Consider the following 16301-nt stretch of genomic DNA (forward strand, 5'->3'; position numbering starts at 1 on the left):
GATCTGCAGGGTTTTGCCACTGGGTTTTCTGTTCGGTCTCAGAAGATCCTCTGAACACCCCAGGGCTTGGATGTCTGAAGGAGCACACGAGTCTCAATGTGACCTTACTGCTTTTGTTTGTTATTGTAGTGAAATAAAAAAATGAAGGTCTTATATATATATATAATAAATATTCATAAATGTACCAACTGTTATGGCAAAAATCTGGGTGCGAGGCTGCTCTGCCACCCAGTTCGTCGGACTAAGTCCGCGGGTCCCTGCGGAGGAAAATGAGCTCAGCCGGAGACAGGAGCAAACTGCAGAAGATCCAAGTTTATTGGCCAACAGGTTCAAGACGAGATTGAACAGTGAGAAAGAGGTGACATGAGTTTTTGAAACTTCCCTCCATGTCCCAGAATACAGTGCAAAACACGTCATGAATACATTAAAGAGAGGTTTGGTTACACAGATTACATCATGAATATATTAAAGGGAGGTTGGGTTACACAGATTAACATATGGAGGAGGGAGGGGGGAATATGCAGAGCTACACCGGATTAACATAAGGAGGAGGGAGGGGGGAATATGCAGAGCTGGAGATATGCACAGATAAACACTTCCTGGGGATGAGAAAACAATGGTCTCAAATATGCATAGTCTGGCACCTGACATTGCCTGGAGGAAAGGCTGATCAGAGCAAACTGGCACGTTGATTTTCTATGAATTTTATAGATTTTAGTCCCTTTTGACATTGACAATTGGAAATAAATTGATATATTGTAGCGAAGAAGAAGGTGAAGAAGACATGCCCCCCCCCTTCCGTAACAGTCCCCCATTCGGAGATAGATTTGCATTAAAGTTCTGTAAGAACTTGCAAATCTTTTCTCCGCACCCTAAATCTCGGGGAAGGTGGGGTGCCGTGTGAGTGGGAATAGGCCCTAATGGAAAAGGAGGTGGGTTGAGCAGGGCAACAAAGGAGGGAGCAACACGGACCAATACAATGTATGTTTATGTTATGTAGATATGCACTAAATAATAACTTTGTATCTACCGTACTAGATGTGTGGGTTTGTGCAAACCTGAAGGGGACTTGCAAATCATGCCTCTTAAGGCCATTTGCAAATATAGTAGTGCAGATAGCTGGGTATAGGATATCGCATAAAGGAACACCTGTTGTATTTTGTTCAGTAGTGGTCTATGCTTTACATTTAGCAGGAAGGTCCACTATTGACTGGAAAAAATGCAGTTCGCTTTGCCCACCGCCATTTTGTGTTCTCAGGTGTCAAGGTAGCTCTTCTGTGGTCTCACGTGTCACAGTAGTGGCAATCCCTGGTGAATCCACTTAGGGCTTTCATATTAGCCATGTTGCCTGGCACCCATCACAGCTGGCACAGGTTTGGACACATCCTGAGGGAAATATCTTTACCTTGGCCTTTCTATGGGGTTTTATTTTAGAGGCTCTGGTCAACAGTCATGGGAAGTTGCTCACTTGCACTTAAAAGGACCAAAAGCTAATTGCAGCCTGGATACACATGCCCAATTCACACTGGGTCCAATTTGAATTTATCTTGCCCCATGGTTCTTAACTCTTCAAACCAATCTGTTAAAAGAAAACCATTCTTAAAAGGGGCACTTGTCCAAATAAGTCAATTTAACTCTATAAGGGATCATTCCTGCTAAATCAAGGCATATACACCTTCCTGAAGCTTCTCCTTGGTAAAGTGAGTTTTAACACATTTTAAAATGGGTAGGGAAGGTTGGCAGTGTGCCAGGTGGGACAGCGAAATGTGGTTATCTAAACATTGAACTACACAATAGCCTGATCCATTTGAAAGCATAAAATGTATGAAAATCCTCCATTGGGGTATAAGGAATAAGACAGTATACATTAAACATAAGACAATTACACACACACACAAAAAAAAATTCTTCCCTTTGTGGAAATAACACTGTCAAACACATTTCAACATTCCTACATAATAATACATAATACACAACAAACTAATTAAATATCAGTTGAATATAAGAGTCAAAAGATGTCCTTGCAATTCAACTCCTCCCCTCTTTGTCAGCCCCACTTCCCCTTTGAAAGAAATTTGTTGTTGCAGGTAATAAGTCTCGTGGTAGCGAAGCTTTTCATTGGATCTGTAGTAACACACTTGTAGAAGTGATATCCTGTAAGGACAGGGTGGACTTAAAAGACACAGTTAAATAATAATAAAACACACACACAAACACACACACAATGACCTATGAGGAACCAAAATAAATAAATGCTAAGACACAGAATTTTAAGAGATCTGAAGTAACAATGAAAATAAAAGAGTGTTTCTTGATGTGACAACATCGGCTAGAGTGTTAATAGCAAAATACTGGAAAATGACTTAATGGCAATGTAACTTTGTGCAAGTACCATGAACTAGCCAAAATGACAGAATTAATAAGAAATGCTCAGGCAAAAGGTAAACAAATACCATTCCACAAACAATGTTTGGTTATGCTTCAATTAATTTCATAGACATCATGAAAAAACGGATTAAACGGATTAAATAAATGGAAACAGATTATTTATAACTTTAAAGTGTCAAAGACACAAAGGGATGGAAGTCACTAATACAGCAGGGATTTCACAGAACAGAAAGAAAGTTAATACAGCAGGGATTTCACAGAACAGAAAGAAAGTTGTTGTGGGAGAAAAAAAGGGACAAACACTTTGTTATCGGGGTTCACATATCCTGTTAAAAGGGAAAATTATTTCATGTGAGAAGCCTGTCAGGAAATGCTGTTCCTAAAATGCACACAAACAAAGTCTGTGATTTAAATCCCATTGAGGGGTGGAATTCTTTGATATTTACCTGTGAAAAGAATTTGGCATGTTAAGATTTCAAACTTGGGACACATTAAGGGTGATTTCTCTCAATGGTTCCAAGTTTTACATAAACCTCCTCCCCCCCCCACAGTTCCCCCTCCTTCCTCTCTCTCTCTCTCATTTCTTTTCCTATCCTTTTTTTTTTTTTGCTGATCTAGTCTCTGTGCATGTGTGGAGTTCATGTCTCAGCAAACCGTTTATACTATTGAAATGTTGCATCTTTTGGCAAAATTAGAATTTGAATAAGGGAAGGGTAAGGAGTAGATTTTAAAAGAGGGTTAGATTTAAAACAAAAGAGAGAAACTCAGCAATTGAAGTATTCACCAACAAAGCTAGCAATTTCAGCCCAAGCAAAGCGACTGCTTCCTTTATGTACAGGAAAGGGCTAATATTCCTCTGGCCATTCGTGGAACAATGCCGCGCCCTTATATATGGGAAAAAATGGCCAGAGTCAGAATTCATAGGATTTTTTTTAATTTTTTTTTTTTAACATTCTAAGTTTTTCGGCCTTACCATTTGCAGACAAAAATTTTCCTGCCCCTTTATTTACAGGATTGGTCAAGGCCCATATGTATTGGTCTGATTTTCAAATAGTAGACAAAATGATAAACAAAATGATAAACACTGTAATCACTCAAATGCTTGGTATTACCAGTTGTGCTTCAAAACATCACAGCTTCACCTCTCACCTTTTTAAAACTAAAGAGCAAAGCTAGGCTGAATTTCAACTCCCATCACCACACCAGAATTTAAGAATTACCCTGCAATGCTTGCGGACACATGTCCTTCCACACAGCCACAAATTGGGAGAGTTGAAAGGGACCCTGGGGTCATCTAGTCCAACCCTAAAATACAGGGTTCATAGCAAGATTTGTACTACCAGAGAGAGACACACATACTTATGTACACAGGCACAACTGGGGAAGAGACCATAATCAATGCTCCTATCATGTACTAAGGAAGAGGAAAATAAAAGTACCCAACTTTATACAGAGCCCCTTTAGCAGATCTTGAAGCTAGTTTGAGTGAGAGTTTGAAATGATATTTAAAGGAAGATTGAAGTGAACAGTTTTCGTAAGATAGGGAGAGGATCTCTTATCAAGCATAGTTAAAACAGCCCTAGACTTGATTTTAAGGGGAATACACAAGTGTTGCCCCCCCTCCCCTCTTTGCAGTTTCCTTTAAAGGAAGCTTACTTGGGAGTAAATTTACCTGGCACAGAAGTAAGAAGGGAGAAAACAACTGAGGGAGGCAGAGTGAAACAAAGGGGGGGGGCATTTTCTAACAAAAGAGGCCAGGAAGTCTTATAGAGACTGATATCAGGAGCCTTACAATAACTCTTCTGTCCAACCAAATCAAAGTTAAAACTGGACTCACATATTTTCTTAGAATGAACACCATACTTTCATAGGCATATGCTTAATGAAATACATGCACTGCATTTTAGCTTGAGAGAGCAGTTGGCTCAACTAGGCTTTTGCAGCAGAAACATTTGGTTAGCTTCACCTTCCAAAATAGACTGGAACACAGGTGTACTCACAAACTCAAAAGTTACAACAAAACACCATTTACCATTAGACTTAAACCACCCTCCTCACTTAACTAGAGGAAGGAGGTGGGGTAATCCTCCTTCCAGAACACAAGTAGCACATATACAGGATTTTACCACTTGGGAGGAAAACTCTCTTTTGGAGCCTCTCTCAAATAACAAACATTTGCACACTCCATTCTCCATTTTTTTTTGTTTTGTTTTAAGATTGATAAGGCCCAACATGGCTTCCTTAGATTTAAAATTTTCAAGCAAGCTTGCAGTTTAAACTATGCACACTTAAGAAAGGCAGTCTGCCAGAGACAGAAGGAACAGACAACACACATAACAGACAACATGTAAACATACATATGCTCATATATGTATTAACAGACAACACACATAACAGACAACATGTAAACATATATATTCTCATCCTTTAGTTGGTTATTGCAAGGAGTTGGGCCGCTTCCTTTAGCTTCATTAAGTGAAATTAGTAGGAAGGTCCCACATGGTTTTAAGAGCCTCCTTGCCTCTTCAAACACCACCAGTTAACCAAACTGGCAGGGCTCACAATGCTTAGTTGACTGGGTACCCCTTTATATATGCATGCGTTGTTGTTGTTGCTTTTTGTTGTTGTTTCCTTTTTTGGGGGGATAGAGAAGGGAGAAAGAGAGGGGTTGATTAGGATTTGGGTAACTTGTACAGGGGCTATAGTAAAGAGGGGTCTTTCGTCGCTTGGCGACTTCCTTAGTGGGTTTTTAAAGAGCTCTAGCTATCCGGTTCCTTATATTTCCTTCCTATTTCCTTAGTCAATAACCTGGGGTCCTTTTCCACTCTGCCGATCCTGCCCAATTCCTCATGGGCTATCCCTCCTGGCAACCTCCTACCTATCGCCACAAACTCAGGAAAAGGGGCCCTACTGAACGCCCGCGCCGTGCGGTGCCAGATCGGGTGATCCCTGGATAGAGTTTCGAACCGAAAATCCCCCTTCTGGGATTGGATAGAAAGCCAGACCCCTTCCTGCCCCCTCCGTAAGGGCGCTCGGGAAGTTCGGAAGAAGAACTCCAACCCCTTGCTTTCAACTGGGACGTCCGTTGCGGAGAGTCGGCTGTTTTTCAAGTCGGGTCTCTCCGTCTTACTTTCGGACTCTCAGTTGGTGCGGCTGACTGGAGGGTTTGAGAGGAGAAAGAGATAGAGCTCAGAACCCCCTTTTTGGGTCGAGCAGCAGTCCACGGTCTCTCTCACCAATTGGACCAAGAGACAGGCGAGAAGGAGCGATAGAGAGGAGGGCAGAGAATTCAGTTGCCAGGAGATTTCCACCCCTTTCCCACCAGTGCACTGGATTTTCCTTTTCCTCACTCATACTCACGCGTCTTCTATGATGATCCCAGGATGAATAAGCCGGCTGGATCCCTCTTTGCTCCCCGGCTGAACTCCTGGGGCTTTCGATTACCGCCCGGAAGATGGCCGGGGGTCCAAAGGATCTTCCCAGGCAAAATGGCCTGGTGCCGGCTGAAGATTTCGGGGCCCCCGGTCAGCAACGCGGGAGAACCGCATGCCCCACGTTGGGCAGCCAACTGTTATGGCAAAAATCTGGGTGCGAGGCTGCTCTGCCACCCAGTTCGTCGGACTAAGTCCGCGGGTCCCTGCGGAGGAAAATGAGCTCAGCCGGAGACAGGAGCAAACTGCAGAAGATCCAAGTTTATTGGCCAACAGGTTCAAGACGAGATTGAACAGTGAGAAAGAGGTGACATGAGTTTTTGAAACTTCCCTCCATGTCCCAGAATACAGTGCAAAACACGTCATGAATACATTAAAGAGAGGTTTGGTTACACAGATTACATCATGAATATATTAAAGGGAGGTTGGGTTACACAGATTAACATATGGAGGAGGGAGGGGGGAATATGCAGAGCTACACCGGATTAACATAAGGAGGAGGGAGGGGGGAATATGCAGAGCTGGAGATATGCACAGATAAACACTTCCTGGGGATGAGAAAACAATGGTCTCAAATATGCATAGTCTGGCACCTGACATTGCCTGGAGGAAAGGCTGATCAGAGCAAACTGGCACGTTGATTTTCTATGAATTTTATAGATTTTAGTCCCTTTTGACATTGACAATTGGAAATAAATTGATATATTGTAGCGAAGAAGAAGGTGAAGAAGACATGCCCCCCCCCTTCCGTAACACAACCAAGCGCATACATAGATGTGTGGACCACATGTCAGGAGCAGCACAGGAGGACGGCCCTGGAGCAATTTTGACTCCCAAACTGACCTCAAATTTTCTCTGCAAGGTTGAAGGAAAATGGAAAAGCCTCCGCATTGTCTTTTTGTTCACAAATCCTGTCTTAAGGGTATGTCTGTCTGTGTGTGAATAGGGTGAGCCTGTGACCTGACTCAGGAACTGAGTATTTGTCAGGCTCCCCCGGGTGTCCAATCAAGTGAGCATTAACAGGTAACTTGCCAGATAGGAGATTTCTGTTGTAGATCTCCTGTGATGTAGGTATGATGTATCTGGGGGTGGTCTTGGAAAGCAGGAGGAAAACGGGCATGAAACGAAACGGTTCAAGACCAGTGGGGAGGAGGTAGAGGACGGGGTGAAGAGGTTCCCCAAAACGAAGGATGTGCTGCTGATGGCATATTCAGGGAAAGGCTATCATGGGATGCACGTAATAGGCAGAATTTGTGGTCCTGGTCTAATGATAGGTGAGAACAGTGAACAGACCCTCCGTAGTTCTACACTTGAGGGCTTCAGCAGCAAAATGGATTTCGAAAATGTGTATTTTCAGCTGTGTTGCAGGTGTTTCTAAATTGACTGTGGACATTTCCTCCCACTTCTGGTGAGCCAGGGTGGCTCAGCAGCACAACTGGTGGTCTCCAGTGGAGGCGAGCTCCTCTTTCTCCTTCACGGAGGCACAAACCCTCCAGGCGATGAGAGTCTGAGTCCAACCTTGGCAGGCATGTCCAAAGTCTGTTTTGGGGGCCTAATCCGGCCCATCGGTTGGTTGAATCCAGCCCCTGTGGCAGTTTATTTTGTGGGGTTAAATCCTAAAAAAAACCTCAGCTTCAACCCTGAAAAAAACTCCACAACTTCACTTGGTCGGCCCTCACGGCCCTTCACATCATCAAATCTGGCCCTCTTTGAAAAATGTTTGGTATTCTCTTAAAGGCTCTCGTTTCCTTCTCATTCTGCATCCTGCAGCAGACAACTCTGGTGGGTTCGAGGATCTGTCTCTGAGTTCTGTTTCTTTTTCATGTGACCAGATCTAGCCTCCCAATGCCTCTCTGGAGAAGAGCGTTAAAAGCAAGGAGATCCATTCTGTAGTCTTTGTGATGGGAAGGTAAGCTGGATTCCAGGGTAGGAAGAGGAATCTGACCTGGAAAGGATCAGGGGAAGATTGGGTCAGGGAGGACCAGGAAGGGGAGGGGTCGGGAAGGAAGCAAACCCCAAGAGATTCAAAGCAGACCAGCCTCCCTCAGAAAGGAAGGCTCCCAGGGATCATTCTGCATCCTTGTGGGCAGTGCTTTTTTCTAAAAATAGGTTTAGGGGTACTCTCCTTTTCCTACTCATATTGAAATGCTGCCCCTCAATGAGGACAAACTTAGAATCACAAAATGTTTAGGGGTATGCGTCCCCCCAGAAAAAAGCACTGCTTGTTGGACAAGGACAGTATTTGCCTTCACTTTGTCCTGGCTAATTGGACTGAACTGAGGAGACAGGCTAACTTTTTAAAGAAAAACGAGAAATTCCTTGCCAGAGAGAAAGGAGGGGGTGGGACTTGTTGTGCCCCTTCCTTTGCCTTCTCCCACCAACCCTGTGATCACTGTGTGTGTGCGCGCGCACACACACCATTCCTCTGTGCCCAACCAGTCCATGACATCATTCCACCCCTTGTTCCTCTGTCCCTACAAGGCAGCTTCCCCCTACCTGATCTAGTCTGACAGCCACTGCTTCACTTCTGCCCCCATGAAAAGATGGAGAAGGAGGTCTTGCCGGCATCGTTCTGTCACCTGCAAGAGAAAAAAGGTAAGCAGGTCGCCAGGAGTGCCTGCTTCTCTCACGGATGAAACAGGGCATCTCTAACTACAGGTGGGCTTTGGAGAAAGTCTTACCTGCCGAGTGCATTTGGATGTTGGCCTCTCTCTGGCGACCAGCGGAGCCCAAGGTCCGCACTACCTATAAATCTTCAATGATGATGTCATCTGGATGGAAGAGAATGAGAATGAAAATGAAAATGAGATTTTCCCACAGGCAAAGGTCGCTGTCCTTTGGGCTTCAGGCGGAAGCAAGCCAGGTCCGGCCGAACTACTGTCATCTGCAGAGGAAAGAGAAATCGGGGTCAGATGGGAGCAAGAGAGCACAGAAGCAGCGCCAAGTCTGGAAGGACGGGTCTCCCTCTGTCTTGGGCCCAGTCCCTTGTTCCAGAGGACCTCCCTGGGCAGAGGTGGAAGGGCAGCAGCAGGAAAAGCCTCTGGCCTCATCCTGGCCCCCAGGGACACAGCCCGCATCATCTGCGCTAAAGATCACTTGGGGATGTGATATTGGGGGGGGGATGGAAGTAACCAAAGAAATGAATAGCAGAAGGCAAGGTACATACTCTGAGGTTGGGGAATTTCAGGGCAACGGCCAGCAGCAAGGAAATTCTTGCTTGCTGCTGCTGCTTCTTGAGCCTCCCCACTTTCCCCCAGGGCGTATCCTCGGAAGTCCTGCAGGAGAAAAGAGCGTCTCAGAGTCAGGGGCCAGTCGGGGCCAAAGCGGCCCCCACTGCCCCACCACGGAGTCCCTGGCACTTCTGGACCATGAGGGTTTGCCAGCTTTGGTCTTGGGGGCCCAAACAGGCTCTGTGCCCCAAAAATGGGGCAGTCCGTTGGGTAAGGGACGGGGGGGGGGCAACCCTAAAACCACCCCGGATGCCATGGGGACACTTACACTGAGAAGGTGGAGGAGGGTGCCAGGGTTGGGGGCTTCCATAAGGAGACTCCCCAACAGGAGCCGGAAGTGCCTCTTCAGTTCCTGCAGGAAAAGAGAGAAGAGAGTGTGAATGCTGGGTTGGATTCTGCAAGGGTGTGACAAAGAAGAAGAAAGAGCCTGTGAAGGGAAGTCAAAACCAAGGACATACTTCTCTCTCCTCCTCCTCCTCCTCCTCCTCAGCCCCATTCAGCACGGCCTCCAACATCATGTGCAGGATCGCACTGATCATATCGCAGCTGAATTTGGGCCTCATGGTGCTGCAGAAATGAAAGGGAGAGGGTTAGAGTCTCCCTTGCCCCCTTCTCCCTCCCGCCTGCTCTTTCCCCCTGGAGTTCTGCCCCACCCCCACCCACAACCCCATCCACGCCAAAGACCCCACTCACCTTAGCTGGAGGGGGCCCCCAAGGCAAGGGCCAGGGTCAGGGGCGATCCCTGAAGTGCCCCAAGGGCCCCAAGATGTCCTGGAAGAGAACAGAGGAGGAAAATCAGCTCCGACCCCAAACACCAGGCTTGGCTTTGCAGGGGAATGGCAACCCCATGGCCTAAGCCGGCAGGGTCCTCCTCCCCCCAGATGCACAACCCCTTCCCCCCACACCCCCCATCACCCACCAGAATGGCTTGGGCTGTCTCCTGCTTGGAGCACTTCAGGGATCGGAGCCCCCTGAGCTCAGCTGCCTGGCAGTTCTAGATGGCCCCCAGGAGGTAGAGCTGTTCATCCTCCAGCAGCTGAAATGCAAAAGTCAGGCTGTCAGTTCCTCGTGAGGGGAGGGCTTCTCCGCATCTGAGAGTGCAGAGTGGGGGGCAAAGGGGGGGCAGGTCTGAGGGATCCAGTCCCTGCTCTTGTTTTCTCCAATACTCACCCCTGGGGCTGGGATGCGGAACCGCAGCAGCACTGCAAACAGAAGGACAGGGGAACAGGTGAGTCCTCTTTTGCATCCTTGGACTAGTCGCCCCCCATGCCCATTCCTGCCCTCCTCTGGCCAAAAAAGGAGGGCCACTGGCTCACCTGGCACCACAGGCTGCTCTGGGTCTTGCTGGGGGGCCACCAGACGTGGCATCAGATGTGGCAGCGTCCGAACAGGCGCCTTAAGCACCTGATCCTAGAAGAGATGAGCAGAGAGAGCGACTCAGACGCCGGCAGCCCCAATTCTTGGGGGGTGTTTGTGTGTGAGGAGGGGCATCTGGAGAAAACAGTGAACCACTGCCGAATTTGCAGAACAGAAATACATATGTGGAGCCTAATCAATCCTTGTCTGCCCATCAGGACCAATTTCTTCCATCTCTCTGCAGTTCAGTGACCTGAAGGGGCATCATCAGAGCCTGAAAGAGGCAGCCCAGAGCATGAAGGGCTGGCAGAGAGAGAAAGGAGGTCCCAAGTGCTCTGGGTTCAAGAGCTACGGCCATGCCAGGACCCAGAGAGCCTGGTCCCCTCATTCATGCAGTCAAGTCAAATTCATGCAGTCAAGTCAAATAAGGGTAGAACATTTGCCCTAATGAAGGCTGAGCCTTTCGCTCGCAAGGTGCTCAACCAATCCGCTCAGACTATCCAAAGAACTGTCCAATAGCAACCAGTGAGTGCCACAAAACAGTGCTCTCTAGAACAAAGCACTGAGGGCACAAGGAGAAAGGGATGACAGAGGACGAGATGGTTGGACAGTGTTCTCGAAGCTACAAACATGAGTCTGACCAAACTGTGGGAGGCAGTGGAAGACAGGAGGGCCTGGCGTGCTCTGGTCCAGGGGGTCACAAAGAGTCGGACATGACTAAACAACAACAACAACAACAACAGAACAAAGCACACAGGCACTGCAGCTGCCGACCAGCCGTGGCCTCTGCTCTACAAGTAGGAATTCCCACTGGGAAATCAGAACCAGCCATGAAAACCATTCTTGGTCCATTGAAACTAGTCTTTCAAGTTTTAGTCTAGGCTCTTGCACTACCAACCCAGCTGTACGCTTGTGAAACATGGACCACTTATAAACGCCACCTCCAACTCCTTGAAAGATTCCATCAATGGTGTCTCTGAAAAATGTGACACACCACTTGGGAAGACAGGCGAACTAATACCAGTGTCCTGGAAGAAGCAAAGATCACCAGTGTTGAAGCAATGATTCTTCAACACCAACTTCGTTGGACTGGTCATGTGGTTCGGATGCCTGATGATCGTCTTCCAAAGCAACTACTCTATTCCAAACTTAAAAATGGAAGGTGTAATGCTGGTGGCCAACAAGAGGTTTAAAAACTCTCTCAAGGCCAATCTAAAAACATGTTGTATAAACACCAATGGCTGGGAAACACTGGCCTGCAAGCGCTCCAATAGGAGAACAGCCTTTACCAAAGGTGTCATGGGCTTTGAAGACACTTGAACACAGGACGCAAGGGAGAAACGAGCTAAGAGGAAGGCACGCTTGGCAAATCCACACCGTGATCAACTCCCGCCCAGAAACCTATGTCCCCACTGTGGAAGGATGTGTGGATCCAGAATTGGCCTCCACAGTCACTTACGGACTCACGGTTAAAACTCACTCTTCATGGAAGTCAATCTTACTCGGCTACGAGTGATAGAAGAAGAAGGAGAAGGAGAAGGAGAAGGAGAAGGAGAAGGAGAAGGAGAAGAAGAAGAAGAAGAAGAAGAAGAAGAAGAAGAAGAAGAAGCAGCAGCAGCAGCAGCTAATATCTGGTCCTAGCACTCGCCTGCTCTTGCAGTGGGAAAACCCCCAAATATTCATATAAAAGCAATCCAACACCGGGTTGACACTGTTCCAATGCTGCTCTGCTCAGAAGGAAGATGGCGACCAGAGGAGGCACCTGGGACATGGCTAGGGGCAGCCATCATCCCTGAAGCATGAGACCAGGTACCCAGCAACCCTTCTGCCGGGGTGATAATCACTGCCCTCCTGGTCTCTGAGTGCCAGACAGGTAGCCATCTCAAGGACAAAAGTGGATCTAACCTACATGGATTGGGGACTTGACCGGGACAATAGGGGGTACTCAACTTGGCTGGGAACAGGAACATGTATATATTTTCCTTTGTTTTACTTAATGGGTGTACGTGGAGTTCAAGGGAGGGACAGGGACAAACCTGATACTCAGGTGTCCGCCAGAAAAACCTCCCAGTTTGTGACACGCCCCCCCCCAGGAGATGAGGAGAAAGGGATGCTACTTACAGCCTGCCCATGTTGTCAACGAAAAGATCCCACCCACAGACGTGCACAAAGATATAAAACAAAAAAACAAAAAATTAAAATAAAGAACAAAAATAAAATAAAATAAGTGTTAAAAGAAAAGAATAAAAGAAAATCAAAATAAACAAAATAAAATAAACAAATAAAATAAAAGTAATAAATGAAATCAAAATAAGAAAAGGAAAAAAGAACAAATCACTAATCTTCCGCTTACTCTCCGCCAACTGCCACCACCACCTCTCTCCTCTCTCCTCTGACCTCTCCTCACTAACCCCACAATGGCTGCCTGCGAGTCAGTGGCTTTTAAAGGAGAAGCAAGAGATGTCACAAAGGAGGGTGGGTCCTTGTCACCGTGGCAACCCCCCCCCAGGACCTGGCCCCACCTGGCCCCTCCTGAGTGCTGATGCTCCTCTGTCAGAACTCGGAGGCACCTGCTGTTCCGCCTGCAGAATGCTCTGATCCCAAACTCTCTAGCCCCACAACTGGCTCGGCCACGATAAATCCTTTTGTTTCTAAGGTGCTTGGTGGCTCTCTGTTTCTACGTTTGCTGCGGGGGGCTTAATAATATCACTACCCTTCTGCTCTCTGTGAATCAAGCAGGGGCATGGATTTGCAAGCATTTGTAACTTCTGCCACATAATTTCCAGGTGGAACTCAAATTGGGAGAGAAAAGGGTATATGCAGCCTGATCTTTCCGTGGGGGGGGGGGGCACATTTCGTGGTGCATGCAAGTTTAATGGTGGGCCATATCATTAAAGGGACGCGGGTGGCGCTGTGGGTTAAACCACAGAGCCTAGGACTTGCTGATCAGAAGGTTGGTGGTTCGAATCCCTGCGACGGGGTGAGCTCCCGCTGCTCGGTCCCAGCGCCTGCCAACCTAGCAGTTCGAAAGCACGTCAAAGTACAAGTAGATAAATAGGTACCACTCTGGCGGGAAGGTAAACGGTGTTTTGTGGTGCAGGGTGTGGCCATGGCCATGATATTTGATCCGATGGTGACTTTGGGCTCATCTAGTGCAAAAATCATGAAGAAATCCTGTTGTTGTTTTTTTTTAAAGCATGTTTTTTAACCATGTTTTTGTGACATTCTGGTACCACAAAACAGTGGATGTGTGATTTTTTTTGGATCCACGAGGATCCGTGTAGATCTGCCTTTTACCCAGACCCTTTTATACCCTAAACCGCCCTGTGCCCCCCGAAACCCCTTCCTCCCTCCCCACAGACAAAGCGCCCCCCCTCTGATGCCCTGCACTAGAAAGAGCGATTGGGGGACGACTCCCTTTGGGGGATGAGTCCAGGGGTCACTCTGCAGCCCTTGTCCCCCAGTGCCCTCCCTCCCCGACAGGGCAAAAGATGAAGAGGGGACTCCCTAATCTGGGGGTCGCCCCATACAGAAGCTGAGCAGCCCCCCTTCTCCCCAAAGCACCCCAAGAGAGGATGCCAGGAGGGAAACTGAGGCAGCAGGCAGAGGAGAAAGAAAAAAAGACCCCAGCCCCACCCCTGGCAGGAAGGGACCTGGGAGGGAGGGGCTTCTGCTCCTTATTTCCTGGCCTTTCTAGGAATGCAGCTCAGTGCCTTTTAACCCTTGGCGTGCTGAGCGCAGCCGGCTCTGCCCTCTCCTCTCTCCATCTTCAGCAGGAAGACCCAAACTCAAAGATGCTGAATTTGGGGCGCGGGGGGGAACCCCCTTGCCCTTCCGAGCTGCTCTGCGCCTCGGCTAGAAAAAACGAGGAGCAGGAAACCCCATCCTAGAATTGACAGCTGTTGAAAAAAGGATCTGGTCCTCTTTCTGGCCAAAGGGAGAGAATAGTTCACAGCGCCGGCGGGGGGGGGGGAGACACCTCTCTGGGGGTCTCACCTGGTTCCCCCTGGACGGGAGGGAGAGAGAGAGAAAGCGGGTGCCCTTGGTTCGCCAAGGGTTAAAGGGCACGGAGCTACAAGGGAGGGGTCCTCAGAGCAGAAGCCCCCCCCTCTTGTCACTGCTCTCCCAAGGATGCGCAACTCGGTGAGCCTCTTCTGTTTCCTGCCATGAGGTGCTTTGGGGGAGAAGAGGGGGTCCCAGGACTTCAAGGGAGGATGCTGGGGGGAGCAGGTTCAACTTATGCATGGGGGGGCCTTCCAAGTCGAGGAGCAGAGGGTGTTAAGCATAATGCTGAAATGGGAATGTTGACTTACCTTAAATTACCTTTCCTCTGGCCCAGTTGGCTTTTGGGGGACTAGACAGGTTAGTACCTGGCCCTTAGAACAAGGAAGTGGGGACCCCACCACACTCATCTGTCTGCAGCACTTTGGAGGTTCCTGGTCTGCCCCACAGAGGACCTTAAGGTCCATGAATTATCATAGTTTAGAGGGCCCTAAGGAAGTCAGGCTATCCTCCACCAGGGCCAGGGCCTTCTCAGTGGTGGCTCCAACCTGGTAGAATGCTTTGTCCCAGGAGACCAGGGCCCTGCAGGATTGAACTTCCTTCCGCAGGGCCTGTAAGACGGAGCTATTCCATCTGGCCTTCAATTTGAATTTAGCCTGATCTTTTATTTCCTTTCCTTCCCTCCTCCTCCCCTTTTTATGGAGATTACCTGCTCTAGGATCCCACAGCTAATTCTCCCCTGGTCTCCTCACTGGCCCAAATAGGACTAATTCAGCCAGCTAGCCCTGGTGATCATCTAATGTTTATTAGATGGATTTCCCCCCTGAATTGATTTCTGAATTCTGAATTTATTGTTGTTCACGTTTGATACTGTACTTTATGCTGTTGTTTGTTTGTTTTTTGCATCAATTAAGTGTTTTAAATATGTTGTTAGCCGCCCTGAGCCCGGTTTTCTGAACCAGGAAGGGCAGGGTATAAATAAAAATTTATTATGCTGCAAAATGAAACCAAAGCAGGCAAGAAACAGGCAGTCCAGCCCTGATTCCTAGTAAGTCTTATCCACACATGCTCAGGTAACCTCTTTCTTCTAGTGCAGGCACGTCCCAATAGGTAGATCGTGATCTATCGGTAGATTACCGGAGGTCTGTGATGGATCACTGGCTTCACACAAAGAACCTCAACAGATTTGCCCCAACAATATTTGCCCAAACAAAAAAGGGGGTAGATCACTGCCAGTTTTGAACTGTGTGTAGATCGCAGTCCCTTGGGAGTTGGCCACCCCTGTTTAGCGGTTCATCAGTTTTATCACAGAATTATGGATTTGCTTTGTAGGATTTGCTGGCACCCCTGATTCACACAGACAGAACGTGGCAGAAGATTCCTTCTGATTCCTTCTGATCTCTTGGAGGCTTCCTGAGAGCAGAGATGGATGAGCAAGACTCCGCCGGTCCTGAAGCGGGAAGAGACCGTGATATGCAGACTGGGAGAAGTGGGGAATTCTGGGAAAACTCCATGCAAAGGATCCTGGGTGAGGAGGAGACCCTCTGCTCAGAGGTGCAGAGCCAGCAGGTCAGGAAGTTCTGCTACCAAGAGGCTGAAGGACCCCGAGAGGTTTGCAGCCGACTCTACTGCCTGGCTCATCAGTGGCTGAAGCCAGAAAGGAACACGAAAGCTGAGATGCTGGACCTGGTGATATTGGAGCAGTTCCTGGCTGTCCTTCCACCCGAGATAGAGAGCTGGGTGAGGGAATGTGGAGCAGAGACCAGTTCCCAGGCAGTGGCCCTGGCCGAAGGTTTCCTCTTGAGTCAGGCAGAGGAGACGAAGCAGGTGAGAGAGACTGGATAATCCTAAGGGGCTCCAAACAGGAGGGAGAAGATCCCAAAATGCTCTACAA

The 16301-nt window shown here is 48.0% G+C and overlaps 2 protein-coding genes across 2 annotated transcripts in view; one reads left to right on the forward strand and one right to left on the reverse strand.

Annotated features, from left to right (window-relative positions):
• Nucleotides 1-5528: 5528 nt before the first annotated feature.
• Nucleotides 5529-9748, reverse strand: LOC309363284 (uncharacterized protein; the record flags this gene model as incomplete). The annotated part of the gene is made up of 6 exons (XM_081899389.1): nucleotides 9743-9748; nucleotides 9508-9616; nucleotides 9318-9401; nucleotides 8986-9094; nucleotides 8638-8703; nucleotides 5529-5545 (listed from the first exon to the last, which is right to left on the reverse strand). The coding sequence occupies exons 2-6, from the start codon at nucleotides 9610-9612 to the stop codon at nucleotides 5529-5531; spliced, it is 381 nt and encodes a 126-aa protein (XP_081755515.1). The 5' UTR covers nucleotides 9613-9616; nucleotides 9743-9748.
• A 5669-nt stretch (nucleotides 9749-15417) lies between these two features.
• Nucleotides 15418-16301, forward strand: part of LOC309364456 (uncharacterized protein) — a 36035-nt gene continuing 35151 nt past the window's right edge. Inside the window, exon 1 of the mRNA XM_081901774.1 lies at nucleotides 15418-16234. Within this exon, the coding sequence (XP_081757900.1) occupies nucleotides 15833-16234 (402 nt within the window). The 5' untranslated portion in view covers nucleotides 15418-15832. The remainder of the gene's footprint in view (nucleotides 16235-16301) is intronic.

This window comes from Podarcis melisellensis, assembly GCF_964234715.1.
Source record: "Podarcis melisellensis genome assembly, chromosome: 2".
Lineage (NCBI taxonomy): Eukaryota > Metazoa > Chordata > Lepidosauria > Squamata > Lacertidae > Podarcis > Podarcis melisellensis.